We start from the raw sequence: 16593 nt of genomic DNA, 5'->3' as shown, positions 1-16593 counted from the left end.
AAGGCACTGGTAAAGGATCTCCTTGTACTGTTCAAGGGCATTGGTTGGCTTTACTAGAGATACAGGGAACGATACCGCACCATACACTCTGTTTCGGTGTGGGCAGCAGTGGGCTTGACCAATGTTTTTGCTTTCCTGATAAAATCTAATCAAATCAAATTAATCTGTGGTACTAGTGGGAACTGTAGAGGGCAAAAGCTGTAGTGGGAGACAGAGATAGGAATACATTCAGCAAATAATTGAGGATGCATGGCCATAGGCATCAAACTAGTCAGAAGACTGGTGAATCAAAAAAAAAAAAAAAAGAAGAAAAAAAATTGCAGTTGTGGTGGCCCAGGTCCACCATGACTTTGTTTCTCTTGTATGCCAGATAGTAAAAGAAGAGAGACGGCAGTTTATGGCAGCCAGAACTGACACATCAACTAAGCCAAGAATGACGACGTTATTAGTCAAGAGGTAATGCGCAGTGACGTACCAGATGCTCCCATAGCAGCTTAATTCACGAAAACTGAGGCCACTATCTACGAAGGTGGGACCACAACAGATGTAAACCCTCTGTGGAAGACAATAACAATGAGTTCAGGAAATCTCATTGACGTCATCACCGATGGACAACCTGCCCGGGCGCTAGTCGACTCAAGGGCTTTCCTTCCCACAATGTCGAAAGTTTATCATTGCCACCTAATTAAGACTACATTTTGTTATAGAAAACTGTGTGTGCTGAAAAACGCTAACAGGAAACACATCCTGCCTACAAGAACATGTATTGTAAGAATAACTGTTAAAAAAAGAACCGATCTCGCTGAATGTGTCTTTTTAATGTAGTCATAACGTTATTCTCGGACAGGACGTCTTGCAGGGTTCACAAGCAGTCATAGACCGTGCATCATCAGGGCTATAGCTTGAAGAAGCTGTTAAAACAGGCACACATCACATAACAAAGATTGTCCTGGATGGCTGTTCGCCGGTGAAGACATTACACCCATGACATTTGTCGAGATGAGTCCCAGTTATCAGTCTAGATGCTAAGTTGAACTGTGAAGCTTTTGTCGATTGCAAAAATCCACTCAGATTCACCCATGAAGTCCATATGCCAGTGGAGCTCGTAGGGACTGCAGGACTTCAAGTCAAGTCAAATCAAATCATTTTATTTCGTCTTCAAACATTTTACGATGCAGCTGATGCCATCATACAGAAATACATTAAATAGAGTACTTAAAAACAAATACATAGAAAATATACGAACATTTTATACAAAGAATGTCGAATGCAGAATGCTACTTAAAATATCTGCAAATCAGAACTACAGGACTTTAACATCCCCACAGATGAGAGAGTCAGTTAATATAGTCTCCTTTATAGCATGTACAATAGACTTCTAGCGTATAAAAAGCTTTATCCGTTAGCCACTTCTTTGTAACATTTTTAACCACAGATAATTAAACGTCATATGCCTGTGAAGGCAATAATTAAATAACTTACCTTGTATACTGGTAGATGTTAATTATCTTCTGAAGCATACTTGCAGGCATATATACAGTTTCTTTGTGTCATGTGTCATGTAGATGAGCTGATTGTGGTAGGATACATTTTGTGTTGATTTTCTTTTACATGTAATAAACAACTGAATATTAACAATGATGGGATGGTCAGTATTGTCAGTTTTTTAAAATGGACTCTGCAATAAATCCTACTCTCAGAAATTCGTAAGGTGCACTAATGGTCGTTTTTTGCCAAATAAAGATTGTCTTTGCTCTTGGTGAGATACCCCACAGCAACACTCCATATGTTAAGTGTGTACAGAAGAAGACACGATATGAAGTAAGTAAAGTATTACCACTTACACAAGCTCTAAGTTTCCCCAATGATTAAGTGATTCTTGCTATCTTTGTATTATATAAAATTCGTATGTGTATCTGAAGTTAATCTTTAGTCAAGGTGAATACCAAGGAGTTCTACTGATTTGTTATCTGTTTCTATATTGCATAGAGTAAAGGGAAGATTTATTGTTTCCTCAGGTTTGAATCTTAGCACATTGATTTCAAACCAATCATTAGCTGTTCTTTACTTTGTAATTTTAATATATCAGAGTCCTTCCCTGTTAGTATAAAAGTAGTATCATCTGCACAAAGAACTGATCTACATTTTACCACATTTGCAATATCATTTATATAAATGTTAAACAACAAAGGTTCCGGTACAGATCCCTATGGAAGACCTGCACGATACTTCATGCACCTGATCTTAATCTGCTAAAGTCCACCATCTGTTTTATATCATTCAAGTAAGATTCCATGAGAGGAAGCAGCCTACCTTGCATCTAAAGTCATGCTGCCACAGATTCTGAAACAGGATTTTGTGATTCACTGGGTCAAAACCCTAACTGAGGTTCACAAGTGTAACAGAAGCAAATAATTTGGCTGAAATGAGTTTAAAATAAATGATACAATACTTTTGTCTGTCTGTACCGTAGACAGACCCAGCCTGAATCCATATTGGAATTATGACAGAAATCCATGACATGCCAAATACATACAAATTTCTAACTGTATGAATTATTTTGCTATTTTTAACAGTACGAGAACAAGGGATGTGGAATGGAAATTATTAGATAACCCTTCTTGTGTAAGGGCAAAACCATAATTATTTTTATGCAGGGTGGAAAGAACCTTCTTCAAACATCCAATTAGTCAGTGTGCACTATATTTTTAATGATATAATTGGATAATCCCTAAGAAGCTTAAGTTTTTTAATTGCTATATATATCTTGATTTCTTGGACCTTAAATGTTGACCACTTATCAGTTTTCGTTACATTTTGTGGATGTTTCAGGAACACATTTGTAACTTGAAAGTTTAGTTCATTTTGACATTTTTGAGAGATATCTAAGCTTGAGCTAGCTACATTTGAGATGTTGACAAGAAATACATTAAATTTATCAGGTGTGATACTGACACCACTTGAAAGATTTCCATGGTTCTTACTTTTACATATTTTAGCCTTCACAATCTACCAGGCAGCTTTACACTTATTATGGACATTACTAATAAATTCATCATTTGCTTGACATTCAGCACTTCTAATCCCTACCCTATAATGACTTCATGTACTTCACTTTATCTTTATAATAGTTCTTTGAATGATTATAGTAAATCATGACTAAAGATCTAAGTTTGTGTAATTCAAGTTTGAACCGTTCACATAAAGATGTCTGTCAAGGCTTTATAGTTGAAGATTAGTGTCTTATAGCTACCTTGGTACAATGTTGTTCAAGTGTACCAGAAATCATAATAATAAATCTGCTAATGGCATCATCAATATTAACATAGAGAGCATTGCATGTTCTTTTATCACTTGTAATTTGGTCCTGTAATCAGCAGCACTTGTGTCATTAAATATTCTGAGTTGTTCAATCTGCTTACAAACAGGTTTAATATTATTAGCAATAAGTTTTAGTAAAATGTTTTTATGGTCAGATAAGAAGGAGAACTTTAGACCAGTGACTGTCACGAGCAGCCACAAATCGTACCTAACGGTATATTCATAGGAAAAACTGAATGGGCTTAGCACCAATGATGAAAAATCATTCTCAGATACTACAGACAATGGAAGGGGGAGAGCTACTTTCGAGCTGACGATAAGATCTGGCATGACTGAGGAGCAACGCAGTGAGTGATAACTTTTCTGCTCCAATTTCTGGATACCTCCTAATCTGGAATGGAAAAAAGACAGACCAAATGGCCCATGGCAAAGCACTGTATCAGCACTGTGGATCATCCACTAATTAGCTAGCAGTCATACAGGGTGTCTTTGTCTAAGCAATGGGTAATTAGGAAACCTAGTAGAAAAGTAGGGTTGTAGCCTCTCCCCGATGTTATTCAATCTGTATATTGAGCAAGCAGTAAAAGAAACAAAAGAAAAATTCGGATTAGGTATTAAAATTCATGGAGAAGAAGTAAAAACTTTGAGGTTTGCCGATGACATTGTAATTCTGTCAGAGACAGCAAAGGACTTGGAAGAGCAGTTGAACGGAATGGACAGTGTCTTGAAAGGAGGATATAAGATGAACATCAACAAAAGCAAAACGAGGATAATGGAATGTAGTCAAATTAAATCGGGTGATGCTGAGGGGATTAGATTAGGAAATGAGACACTTAAAGTAGTAAAGGAGTTTTGCTATTTAGGGAGTAAAATAACTGATGATGGTCGAAGTAGAGAGGATATAAAATGTAGACTGGCAATGGCAAGGAAATCGTTTCTGAAGAAGAGAAATTTGTTAACATCCAGTATAGATTTAAGTGTCAGGAAGCCGTTTCTGAAAGTATTTGTATGGAGTGTAGCCATGTATGGAAGTGAAACATGGACGATAACCAGTTTGGACAAGAAGAGAATAGAAGCTTTCGAAATGTGGTGCTACAGAAGAATGCTGAAGATAAGGTGGGTAGATCATGTAACTAATGAGGAGGTATTGAATAGGATTGGGGAGAAGAGGAGTTTGTGGCACAACTTGACTAGAAGAAGGGATCGGTTGGTAGGACATGTTTTGACGCATCAAGGGATCACAAATTTAGCATTGGAGGGCAGCGTGGAGGGTAAAAATCGTAGAGGGAGACCAAGAGATCAATACACTAAGCAGATTCAGATGGATGTAGGTTGCAGTAAGTGCTGGGAGATGAAGAAGCTTGCACAGGATAGAGTAGCATGGAGAGATGCATCAAACCAGTCTCAGGACTGAAGACCACAACAACAACAGTAGAAAAGATGCTGCAAGATGACATTACTGTACCTCCAGAGAGTCTATGGTCCTCTCCTGTGGTCCTTGTGAAAAAGAAGACTGCCACGTGGCGTTCCTGTGTCAACTACCGACGTAGAAACAAAATCGTGAAAAGAGATGCCTATGCATTGCTGTGCACTGATGACTCGCTGGAATGCTTGAAACGAATAAAGTATATCTCAAATATGGCTGAGACTGATCTCGAGGCTGTCTGGGAGAAGACTGTCTTCATGACTCCTGACAGCCTGTATATTTTCGAAGTTATGCTGTTTGGAATACAAAATACTCCAGCCACCTAGTTAATGGCGATGGAGCCCAGAGTCCAGAGAAAATAAGAGCAGGTTCCCCGACTCCTTAGCACATTCCTGATATGAGAAGTTTTGTCGGAATGTGTACATACTACCAGAATTTCATTAAGAACTTCTGTATAAAGACACATCCCTTGCAAAAGGTACTGCTGCGAGATGCCAAATTTTTTGGAAACAAGATGCAAGAAAGATCTTTCCTCATTGACTGGGAGGGGCTACCATCTTCTCCAGTCCTAGCACTATATGACAAGAATTCTGAGACAGAACGCACCGATGCTAGTGGTTACGATACTGGTGCGGTTCTGGTACAAATTCAGGGAGGCGCTGAAAAGATGATAGCTTATGCTTTCAGAGGACTCTTCAAGTTGGAGATGAATTTCTCTATAACAGATAAAGACTGCCTTGCAGTAATTTGTGTCATCAAATTTTCCAGCCGTATATATTTGACAAAACATTCAGTACTATGATGGACCAGCTCTACGCTGGCCGACTAGGCTGAAGGATCCATCAGTCGACTGCCAATTTGGGCAATGAGGCTCCAGGAGTACGAAGTCACTGTGGGTATACAACAAGGGACATTCAACTAATCCTTTAGTGGAACCTAAAAGCGCGTCGAAATCTCAGTCACCGCTGCATTAAATGACATTTCCGGTGAACAGAGGGACGATCCAAAAAATCTGAAAACTATAGAAGACTTGAAGAAGGAAGAACCAAGGTAAGAAGAATTCTAGTTATTAAATAGAACATTGTGCAAGAGGAACTGTGTACACTGAGGCATAAAAGGTTGCCCATCATCTCAGCTCATCTACAGTCAGCTATTCAAGTTTGTTTAGAAACTCCAACGTTAGTTACCTGGTATTCGTGAAGACGCTGGACTTAAATCGCCAGCCAGGTGGATACTGATCTATTAGACACTATGTGAGCCATTGTGATGAATGCCAACGATGGAAGCACATGTCACAGTTACCTCCAGGGCATCTCGTACTTACACCTGCTGCACTGCCATTCCGCTGAATCGATTTTTCGTGGGGTTTCCCAAAGTCGACAAACAGGAATCCTTGGATAACAATCTGCCATGAATACCTCACTTGCTGCACTGTCACCATAGCTGCAACAACTGCCAAAGATCTGGAAATTGAATGGTTGATTGTATAATATATCATTTTGAAGCAAAAAGCGTGCCATGTGATGATTTCTGATCGTTGCTAGGTTTTCCAGTCGAGACTAGTATCAGAGGAAATTCCATTTTGTGACGTCACCCACAGGATAATTGTGTACTACCCACATTTGAACGGCCTCGGAGAATGCTTAAATACACTGATGTCGAACAGAGAGACTGATATACAAATTCGGATACAATACTGCCCATCTCGAAATTCTCGTGCACCACAGCACAAATAGACTCTACAGGTTTCGAACAGTTGTTTCTGCTCCATGATCACGAGTTCGGAACAATAATGGGTACACTGTTCTTTTTTCAATTAGAAGGTACTCAGGATGACTACATGAAACACTCATCAATGGGTCTGAAGAAGAAGTACAGACGACCTGCAGACGGACGCTGGTTGCCCAGGAGAATGGCCGAGAGCGTAGAACGCTATTCATTACCCAATGAGATATACCACAGTAGATTTGGCACTAATTTGTGCTTCTTTATCGAAAGTGGGACTAATATGCTTCTTTTGGCTGTATCGCATCGATATAAAATCGAGAATTAAGGCCCTTCAGCAAGAAGACAAAAGTGCAGGGACCTTCTCCGATGAAGCCATGATACAGTTCCGAGACGTCCTCCGATGAAGTCATACTATAGTTCTGAGGCTTCTTGTTATGCATCACAAGCCTTCGACTGGTGGGACTATCTTCGACGCTCACCATAGTGAAAAGGATGTGACAGCACGACCAGAATCTGTGGACCCTCCAGCGCTGTCAAAAGAGAATCACTCACAAGACCCAGGTCCAGGGTGCTGTCATAGATTCGAATGAGATATTCTGAAACAACAAGATGCTCTTTCTTCATCAGATGTAATAAATAACGTACATCTAGAAAAATTTGGCTGAATCCGTTGTGGTGTAGTAGTTAACATCACTCGCTGACAAGCTGGGGGGTTCCAGTTCGAAGTCAACCACAAGCCCTTATTAGTTATTTAGTGCTCGAAATTCTGGTGTTTGTAACTTCTTTGTGAGAGCGTGCTGAAAAATAATGCCTCTAAAATATTGTACGAAAACTCTTAAAGTTTTCTTAATTAAAGCAAACGTTTTAGCATTATACATCTCTATTCTTCATGTCTACATATTTATTTCTCAACCCAGTCATCCCAGCGACGCAAAAATTTCTCCAAACAGGAGACGGTATGTTGATACTGCCTGTTAAACGCTGCCGGGCTGGGCTAGCACTTGGATGGGTGACCATCCGGTCTGCCGAGTGCTGTTGGGAAGCGGAGTGCATTCAGCCCTTGTGAGGCAAACTGAGGAGCTACTTCACTGAGAAGTAGCGGCGCCGGTCTCGGAAACTGACATACGGCCGGGAGAGCGGTGTGCTGACCACATGCCCCTCCATATCCGCATCCAGTGACCCCTATCGGCTGAGGACGACACGGCTGTCAGTCGGTACCGTTGGACCTTCCTGGCCTGTTTGGGAGGAGTTTTAGGTTTTGTAGAATGTTCAACTCACCTCTACTTGCACTGCTTCATCGCTATCAAAGTGACATTCTCGAAGGTCTTCTTTAAGTTTTGGAAACGAATCAAAATCGGATGGGGCTAAGTCTTCAACCGTCTCCTATGAGTGTCGTTGGTTGCAGCACGCAGGTGTGTAGTTCTATTCTGACTGTGCGTAATAAACATACCACAATGCTAAATGCTGTTCATCATTGACGACCCTGCTTTCGGATCTGGATTTTATTGTGGTTAGGACGTGACAGTTTTAGCAAATTTGATTACTAAACAAATTTAGAATTCGTTAGTGGAAGGTGAAACAATAAAACCATTGCAGAAAACAATTTATCAGTGAACGTATGTCTAACAAGAAGTCTAACATCTCTTTATCAAGTAAAATGGGGTCAGGTGCATAGTTTTGTTACTTACGTTGCTCATTTGACGACATACAATCACAGCTGTTACCAAGGAAAATAAACAAAGGGGCAAAATGATTCATCTGATACCCTGTACGCTCGGGTGGCCCACATTTAATGTAGATTTACTGGTCAATTAGAAGACGACACTCAGGATCTTGTTTTCATACTTATTACTTCACAGTACTTGATTCTGGCTTTTATATGGCCATATAAACACATGAGTCTAAACAGGAGGAGAACATTTGTTGCTCATGCCGATGCAGTGTCTTCTAAGAAAAGTGAAAATTTCTGTCACGCAGAAAATGACCGTGGTTTTCAGGTCGAAAATTTTTTCTTTTATTTTTAATTTGGTATTCTTTTAGATGAGTCCAGTGTGTATAACTTTTCTTTTCAGTGAGTACATTCGATTCCTTCAGTATGATATCCGAGGGACTATTAAGACCCATAAACAATGGTCAGAATTTCACATTAAATTGAAAACGTTTTAGATTACATGGTTGTTCGGATGAGGGAGTAGAGGGAAGTCGAGTGGTGCCAGATCTAGCGAGCAGGATAGATGCTACATGCAGATCATATATCGCTGATTTCACATTACCGTCTGCCTGCTTGGCTGAGTGCTTACGTACGTGCTTGCCTCTCATGCAGCGTGCCCGGGTTCTATTCCCGGCCGGGTTGGAGATTTTCTCCGCTCCTGGACCGGGTGTTGTGTTGTTCTCATAATCATTTCATCCTCATCACCGGCACGTAAGTCATCCAATGTGGCGTCAACTGAAATAAGACTTGCACACGGTGGACGAACTTCCCCAGATGGGGCCTCCCAGCAGAAAATACCACACGCTCATTTCCATTTTTTTTCCGTCACCAGTTCATGTTTGTATGGTACTGGATTTCCTATCTCTTCTAGTCCACCTTTACGTTACGAGTTTTCATGTTGTGCTAGTCTGTTATTTTTATCCCTTACAGAAAATTACTGGAATTGTTAATGTATCAGAAAAACACTGGACATATTTTCATTGATTAGTTTGTTCAAAAAATGTTCAAATGTGTGTGAAATCTTATGGGACTTAACTGCTAAGGTAATCAGTCCCTAAGCTTACACACTACTTAACCGAAATTATCCGAAGGACAAGCACACACAATCATGCCCGAGGGAGGACTCGAACCTCCACCGGAACCAGCCGCACAGTCTATGACAGCAGCACCCTAGGCCGCTCGGCTGATCCTGCGCGGCTGTTAGTTTGTTGCTAGAATCATTACTATCTTCGGCAGTTATCACCTGAACAATAATGAACAGGAGAAAGTACAGTTTATCATCTCATAATGAAATTCCCACAAGGCTACATTCTTTATCCAAGTTTTAATATCTGGTATATTGGTAGACAAATTGGAAGCCGATGATGACTATGAGACATTTCTAAATATATTCATTTCTCTCAAGATTTTCGAGAAAGTGGACCAGTTTAAATTTCTTTCAACATTAAGGCTGGCCTTAAGGAGATCAAATGGTTTGTTACAACATCTTCAACTATCTTTATACATTTAATCACTTCATCTATTCCCTCACGTTTTCACTGTGTTTTTTTGTCAACTCGTGGGGAAAAACTGCGAACTTTTAGGCCAGGCGCAAATTGAGACGAGTATAGCACGTGTGACGTGGCACGACACTACAGCGCGACACGCACGTGCCGCACGGGTCACGCGGGTCCAGCGCATATTGCGACGTGTACACCATACTTCGCACGCGCCGACTGGCGACGCTGTGCGCTGACTGAACGGAAGCGAGCGCAACCTGTTATCTTTCTCAAACGATTTTACAGAAACTATTCACGGAAAATATATGATTTTTGCCTTACTTATAGCGTTATATGTCAGCTTCACGGCGAAGTGCCCATCACCTCGCTAATGATCAATCTTATTGTGATGTACACATTTTAGTAAGCCACTACGCAAAACTCAAAAAGTTGGAAACGAAAATTAGGGGTCGCTATGATTTTGCGTTTGATGCGCATTACACCATATGTTGCTGCGTATGAAATTTAGCTAACATCCTGAATTTTTGTTTAGACTTGGGAGGAGGTCTATATCTGCCTCCGATCTCGAGAAAATGGATCCCATGTAGCGCGCTCACTTCCGATCTCACGCCCGCGAGAGTGAAATACTCGCAACATCTCTCGTATCTCCTAAACCGCTCGAGACATCGAAACGAAAGTTTGGCGAATGATAGCACACAAGGAGGAGAGTGTTTTGCCAGTTCTTTCACACGCGGAACTTTCTTATCTATGGCAATATATCAGTACTTATACTCCCCTTTTTGTTTATTTCACTCCAGTGACTGTAATTTTTTAAGAGTTATCGACAGCTAGCGAAACAAGAGCTTCCTAGAATGAAAATAAATATGAAATCTCTTCTTGTATGTTACTGCAAACCGACACTATGAAGTTTTTCGTAAGCTTTGGAGCACTGTGATTGCCAGTTACTTGTTTAATGAGGCACTCCATTTCGGAATTCTGTCTCAATAGCTGCTGTGAGATGAGTTTGACAAATTACACTGTGACAAAGGAAGTACAATTAAACCAGTCACCAAGAGAAATGTGGCCGTTACTCACAAACGGTGATGCTTCTTCGAATGAGAAAAGGTTAACAACTCACACAAAAATAGATTGCCAATTCTGTTGGAATTTTGATGGAATCCCCATAACCCTGAGCGACTGGAATGGAAACTTACCAAAGGATTTTATTCCTTCTCTTGATCTGAGCAGTGTTAAAATAATAACGAGCGTTCCTTCAGGCGGAATGATACGCACATGCCAGATACTGGTTACTCACCTACGGCGTATAAAATAGTTGTTATTTAGAAAAAAATACAACTGATCTGTCGCACAACACAATGGTCAGTGTATTGTCAGCAGCGGAGGATAATGCGCGCGAGTTGGAGTTCGAAAAACATTGTCATGAAAGTGGATCTGCCTTTGTCAGCTGTTCATTTCAACAAATTAAATATATCTAATCGTAACATTCTTTTAGCGTATTCCTACTTTCGTAATAATACCGACCATTTTCTTCATTTCTGTAGCTTGTTGTATAATTAGTTTATTAATGCTGATAATGTGCATGCAACAATTGAAATGCTTTTTCTCATCACGGCGAACCAATTAAAACATTGTCATTTGTGAGTGCTTTTCGACTGTTTCTAGCTTGCAGTGGAAATGTGATGTTCACATGCATGTAATACAGTGTGTCGTATTACATTATTACATCCATATCAGAGTAATCACAGTGAGACTTCTATATTTCTTGGACACCAGGAGCACAAAGGGATCACAACTGAGGAGATTATCCCTTTCTAAATTTTTGTAACAGATCGTACAGATACGTCAGCATATTAGGCAGCGAGAAGATAACCTTGTTTTACTTTCCTGCCTTGATTCTTAATCACATGATTTTATAATATTCCTTGCTTCCTTATTCACTACCCACTGTCTCTTCTTGCGATCTGAAAACATCGCGGAGGCATATGATACAATTCCAGCGGCCAATGGCTCATCAGTTACTGAAGTATGAATTTTTCTCGACAGAAGAAAAACAAAACTATACACATATAAATAACAGAAAAGTATAAAGTACTAACGAAGAAAACTGGAGCGTTTAAATGGGGAAGAACGAAACACTACCCAAAGGCAATAAAATTTAGTACACAGTAAGGCAAAATTTATCGTATGGGCAATACTACCACTGCTCATATGCGCCGTTCCGATGTGAGCATATGGCCGGGCTGCTGTTCTGCTCCCCACCTTAAATTTCCCACGGTGCTAGCGAGGAACGCGCGACGCGCGGCGCGAGAAACTGTGCCTCAACCACAACGCCGCGCGACCTGGCGCAGGCGCGTGTCGCGTCCCAGTCGCGTCGCGTCGCAATTTGCGCGGTCCCATTTGAACCTGTGATGTTACAAAAACGCGCGCTGCGCTGCGCTGCGTCGCGCCACACGCGCTATACGCGTCTCAATTTGCGCCTAGCCTAACAGTTCTCGTTGACTTTCCCTCATGTAACACATACGAATAACTTCATCAGTTTGCTATTAGAAACAGCTTAGTTTCTCATTCAACATTCTATTCCTAAGAATGCCTACACATTTATACAGCATGAGATGCCGCTGCTGTTGTTTCCGAATGTGCAGTATTCTTCGGATACGGTAGTGAAGCACTATCAGTTCACAAGGCAGGTCACCGGACGATTATACGCTACATATTGTAAATGTAGGATACATTTGACAACAGTTTCGTTTGAGAACTTAAGTAAAATTTATGCAAGCTGAGACTTGAAATTTCTGTTATTTATGAGGCAAAGCCAATTTATCTTAATATCTATTTCTTCTGTCTTGCAAGAATTTGGCACTGAGGAAGATTGTTGGGAATACTTGATTGAGAAAGAGCTGTCCGTATTAAAGATATTTTGCTAGAAAATATTACATAACGAATTAAAATGTGTGTACCGCATCCTACCGAAAGAATCGTGGTGTTGTCGACGTGGATAACTGTTTACTTCTGCCATCAATCTGCATTCCTTTGGCGCAAGACATTTTCCAGTTAATATGGAATAGCCGCGCGGGATTAGCCGAGTGGTCTTAGGCGCTGCAGTCATGGACTGGGTGGCTGGTCCCCGCGGAGGTTCGAGTCCTCCCTCCGGCATGGGTGAGTGTGTTTGTCCTTAGAATAATTTAGGTTAAGTAGTGTTTAAGCTTAGGGACTGATAATCTTAGCCGTTAAGTCCCATAAGATTTCACACATTTTTAATATGGAATATGGCACTGACAGGGGATGAAACTGTAGTAACCGGCGACTTGCGTTCGAATGTTAGTCTTAAGCTAGAGACATGATTCTTTTATTACTTCGTGATATTTCAGTCTATCCGGTGAACACACATTCATAGGCTGTCTGCTATTAAACGACAAGTTTTATTGAACAGAACTTTTCAGAAACGCCAGACACTGCATGTATGAGGAAGCCATCATCAATCGTCAGTAACGGCTAACCCTGTACCTAGCTAGAACCTTCTCTGACGACACGTCGGAACACTGAGATTACAGCTCACTACACAATACGGTAATGATTTATTTACGAGCCAGTTCTACGAACCTTGAGCTTCTTTAAAGCTATCGCTAAAAGTTAGAAGATCACAAAAAACTATATTATGTCAGAGAATGACATTATTATTTCACACATAACCTGAAAGCGATTAGAAATGATTGGCATAGAAATAGTGACATGATATTTTCGTGTCACGATGTTGTTGTAAATAAGTATTTTCATGTTGTATGTCATTATCAATGGAGTGATAAGAAATTTGTGATCATTTTAGTGTTCGGTGTTTCCATCAAATGTGTTTGCCTGTCACAGATTTGGACGAAAGAAGCAGTTTCTGCTAGGCCTGAGTGCCACGGCGCTGTCCCAGACACTGCTCCCCTCTTCAGTGTCCGTCTTCCCTCTCTACATTGCTCTGTCAGCAGCCTCTGAAGGCACGCACTTGCCCATGTTAGAAGCAACCATGGCGACAGGTGAGTTAAGCTGGAGTAATAAAAAAGCAGACATATGTAAAGCAACGATACCGTTTATTATCAACACTACCATCTAACAATCACTAAATATTATCTAAAAATGTTTTCAAAGACAATTTTTGAACAACCACAATAATTCTGTGGCACGGTTCTAAAAGGGCCAATGTCAATATTTGTCAAAACTGGTTTTATTGGGTTCCCCATAAAGTTTCAGGTGCTCTTCATAATGTTAAAACGGCCATATAGGATGAGAGGAGGTTTTAAGATGTAAGCCCGAAACTGTTTTATCAAGTTTCCAATCAGCATAAAAGGGCCAATCTTGACATTGGCCCTCCCTCTTATTTTACATTTGTTGTAAGAAGGGCCAATGTCGACATTGGCCTTTTTTGCTGACAGATGGTTTCAACAATTGAAACAGTGCTGTGACATTGGACTTAAATCTGGCGGGAATACACAATAATAAGAGTTGTTCCTTTAACAATTCCCCTAACCATTCGGCGCATCGTTAGTGAGGAGTCTAGAGAGTCTTGGTGCGCACAAACATCATGTTTCACAGAGGCAGTAAGGAAGAGCTTGAGGAACAAACTGATCCTGAAATATCACCGCAGACGTCGTCACTTTGCCTTGGAGGTAAGGTTACTAAAATAAACTGGTATCAGGGGCATTTATCCCTAATTTTTCCAACACAAAACCATAAATGAACTGGTATCTCTACTTAATACCAATCTAAAATATTATCAACCACCTATTAAATTTATTTCATTTTTATTTTCTTTAAAGTCATCACAGTAGCAGTACAGAAGGAAATGCATGTTCATCATTACTGCCAGACGAAGTTTCAAGTTCTGATCAAGATGTGTTTGAAGATTCTGGTGAATATGTTGCAAGTGGTGGAGAAAGTAGTGCATCCACAGATGACCTGTAACTGAACAAACGTCATGATGATCTCTCCATTGGCAAAAATTCCGGATTAGTCCTCAATTCGGATCTCTAGGAAATGACTGCAAACAGTGAGGCGACCATACGAAAAAGGTTGAACAGCCAACGAAAGGATAACGTTCTACGAGTCGGAGCACAGAATATCAGACAGTCGAAGGATAGTTATAGCGAATACTCAGTCAAGAATCATAAGAGAAGGAGGTATACTGGGAAAAGGTCGGACGCATATAAGAAGACTGTAGTGTAATTACATCATGATCAGGCCGAGATTCCGCAATCAGATACTGGATTCTAAGACTTGCCCAGGAGCAGATATACTATAGACTCAGATCACTATATAGTGATGTTTAAGAGTAGGCTGAGGTTTAAGAGACTAATCAGGACGAGTCATTGCGCAAAGAAATGGGATACGGAAGTACTAAGGAGCGAAGAGACACGCTTGAAGTTCTCTGAGGCTACAGATACTGCGATAAGGAGTAGCTCAGTAGACAGATCAATTGAAAAGGAATGGACGTCTCTAACAAGGGCAATCACAGAGTCTGGAAAGCGAAACGTAGGTACAAGGAAGGTAACTGCGAAGAAAGCACGGTAACAGAAGAATCACTTTAGTCGATCGACGAAAGAATGAAGTACAAAAATGTTCAGGGAAGTTCAGCAACACAGACGTACAAGTTAGGAATAACATAAACCGAATGTAGAGGGAAGCTTGGGCAAAATACCTACATGAAAAATGTGAAGAAAACTAAAAGAAATTATTGTCGAAAAGACTGAATCAGCACATAGAAAAATTGAAACAACTTTCTGTGAAATAAAAAGTAAGGGCGATAACGTTAAGAGTGCACGGGGAATTCCAATGTCAAATGCAGAGGAGAGAGAAGATGGGTGGAAATAATACGCTGAAGGTCTCTGTGAGGGGGAGGACCTGTCAGATTACGTGAAAGAAGAAGAAACAGGAATCGACAGCGAAGAGATAGAGGATCCAGTATTAGAACAAGAATTTAAAAGCGTTTTGGACGATTCAAGATCAGAAAAGGCAGACGGATTGGATAACATTCCGTCGGAATTTCTAAAATAATTTGGGGACATGGCAGTAAAGCAACTAATTACGTTGGCGTGTAGAATGTATGAGACTTGCGATACACCCTCAGACCTTTCCGAAAACGTTGTCCACACAGTTCCAAAGATAGCAAGAACCGACAAGTGCGAGAAACATCGCAAAAAAATGGTTCAAACGGCTCTAAGCACTATGGGACTTAACATCTGAGGTCATCAGTCCCCTAGAACTTAGAACTACTTAAACCTAACTAACCTAAGGACATCACACACATCCATGCCCGAGGCAGGGTTCGAACGTGCGACCGTAGCAGCTGCGCGCTTCCGGACTGAAGCGCCTAGAATCATCGCACAATTCGCTCACAGCTCATGCACTAGTATGGCTGAGAATGGGAGAATGGGAAATAAAATCTGTTAGACGACGATCAGTTTGGCTTGAGGAAAGGTAAAGACACCGGAGAGGCATTTCTGATGTCGCGGTTGATAATGAGAGCTAGAATGAAGAAAAATCCATACAATTTCATAGGACTTGTCAACCCGCAGAAAGCGTTCGACAATGTAATATGCTTCAATACGTTTGAAATTCTGAGAAAATTGAGGTAGCCCATAGGGGAGGACGGGTAATACTCAATGGGTACAAGAATCAAAAGGGAACAATAAGACTGGAAGACCAAGAACGATGTTCTCGAATTACAAAGGGTGTAAGACAGAGACATGGTCTTTCGCCCCTACATCGAAGGAGCAATGACGGAAATGAAAGAATGGTTCAAGTTAGGGATTAAAATTCAGGGTGAAAGGACATTAATGCTGAAGTTTCGTTGGTGAAGTCACTATCCGTTGAAAGCGAAGAAGAATTACAGGATGTGTTGAACGGTATGAATAGGCTAATGGGTACAG

At 40.7% G+C, this 16593-nt stretch overlaps 1 protein-coding gene across 1 annotated transcript in view; it reads left to right on the top strand.

The window, feature by feature from the left end:
* The window catches only part of LOC124606137 (carcinine transporter-like), a 146672-nt gene that overhangs the window by 36360 nt on the left and 93719 nt on the right, over positions 1–16593 (top strand). The window contains exon 4 of the mRNA XM_047138102.1: positions 13547–13704. Within this exon, the coding sequence (XP_046994058.1) occupies positions 13547–13704 (158 nt within the window). The remainder of the gene's footprint in view (positions 1–13546; positions 13705–16593) is intronic.

The sequence above is a fragment of the Schistocerca americana genome, chromosome 3 (genome assembly GCF_021461395.2).
Source record: "Schistocerca americana isolate TAMUIC-IGC-003095 chromosome 3, iqSchAmer2.1, whole genome shotgun sequence".
NCBI lineage: Eukaryota > Metazoa > Arthropoda > Insecta > Orthoptera > Acrididae > Schistocerca > Schistocerca americana.
Note: the sequence above shows the minus strand (reverse complement) of the source record. Positions and strands in the feature narration are given on the sequence as shown.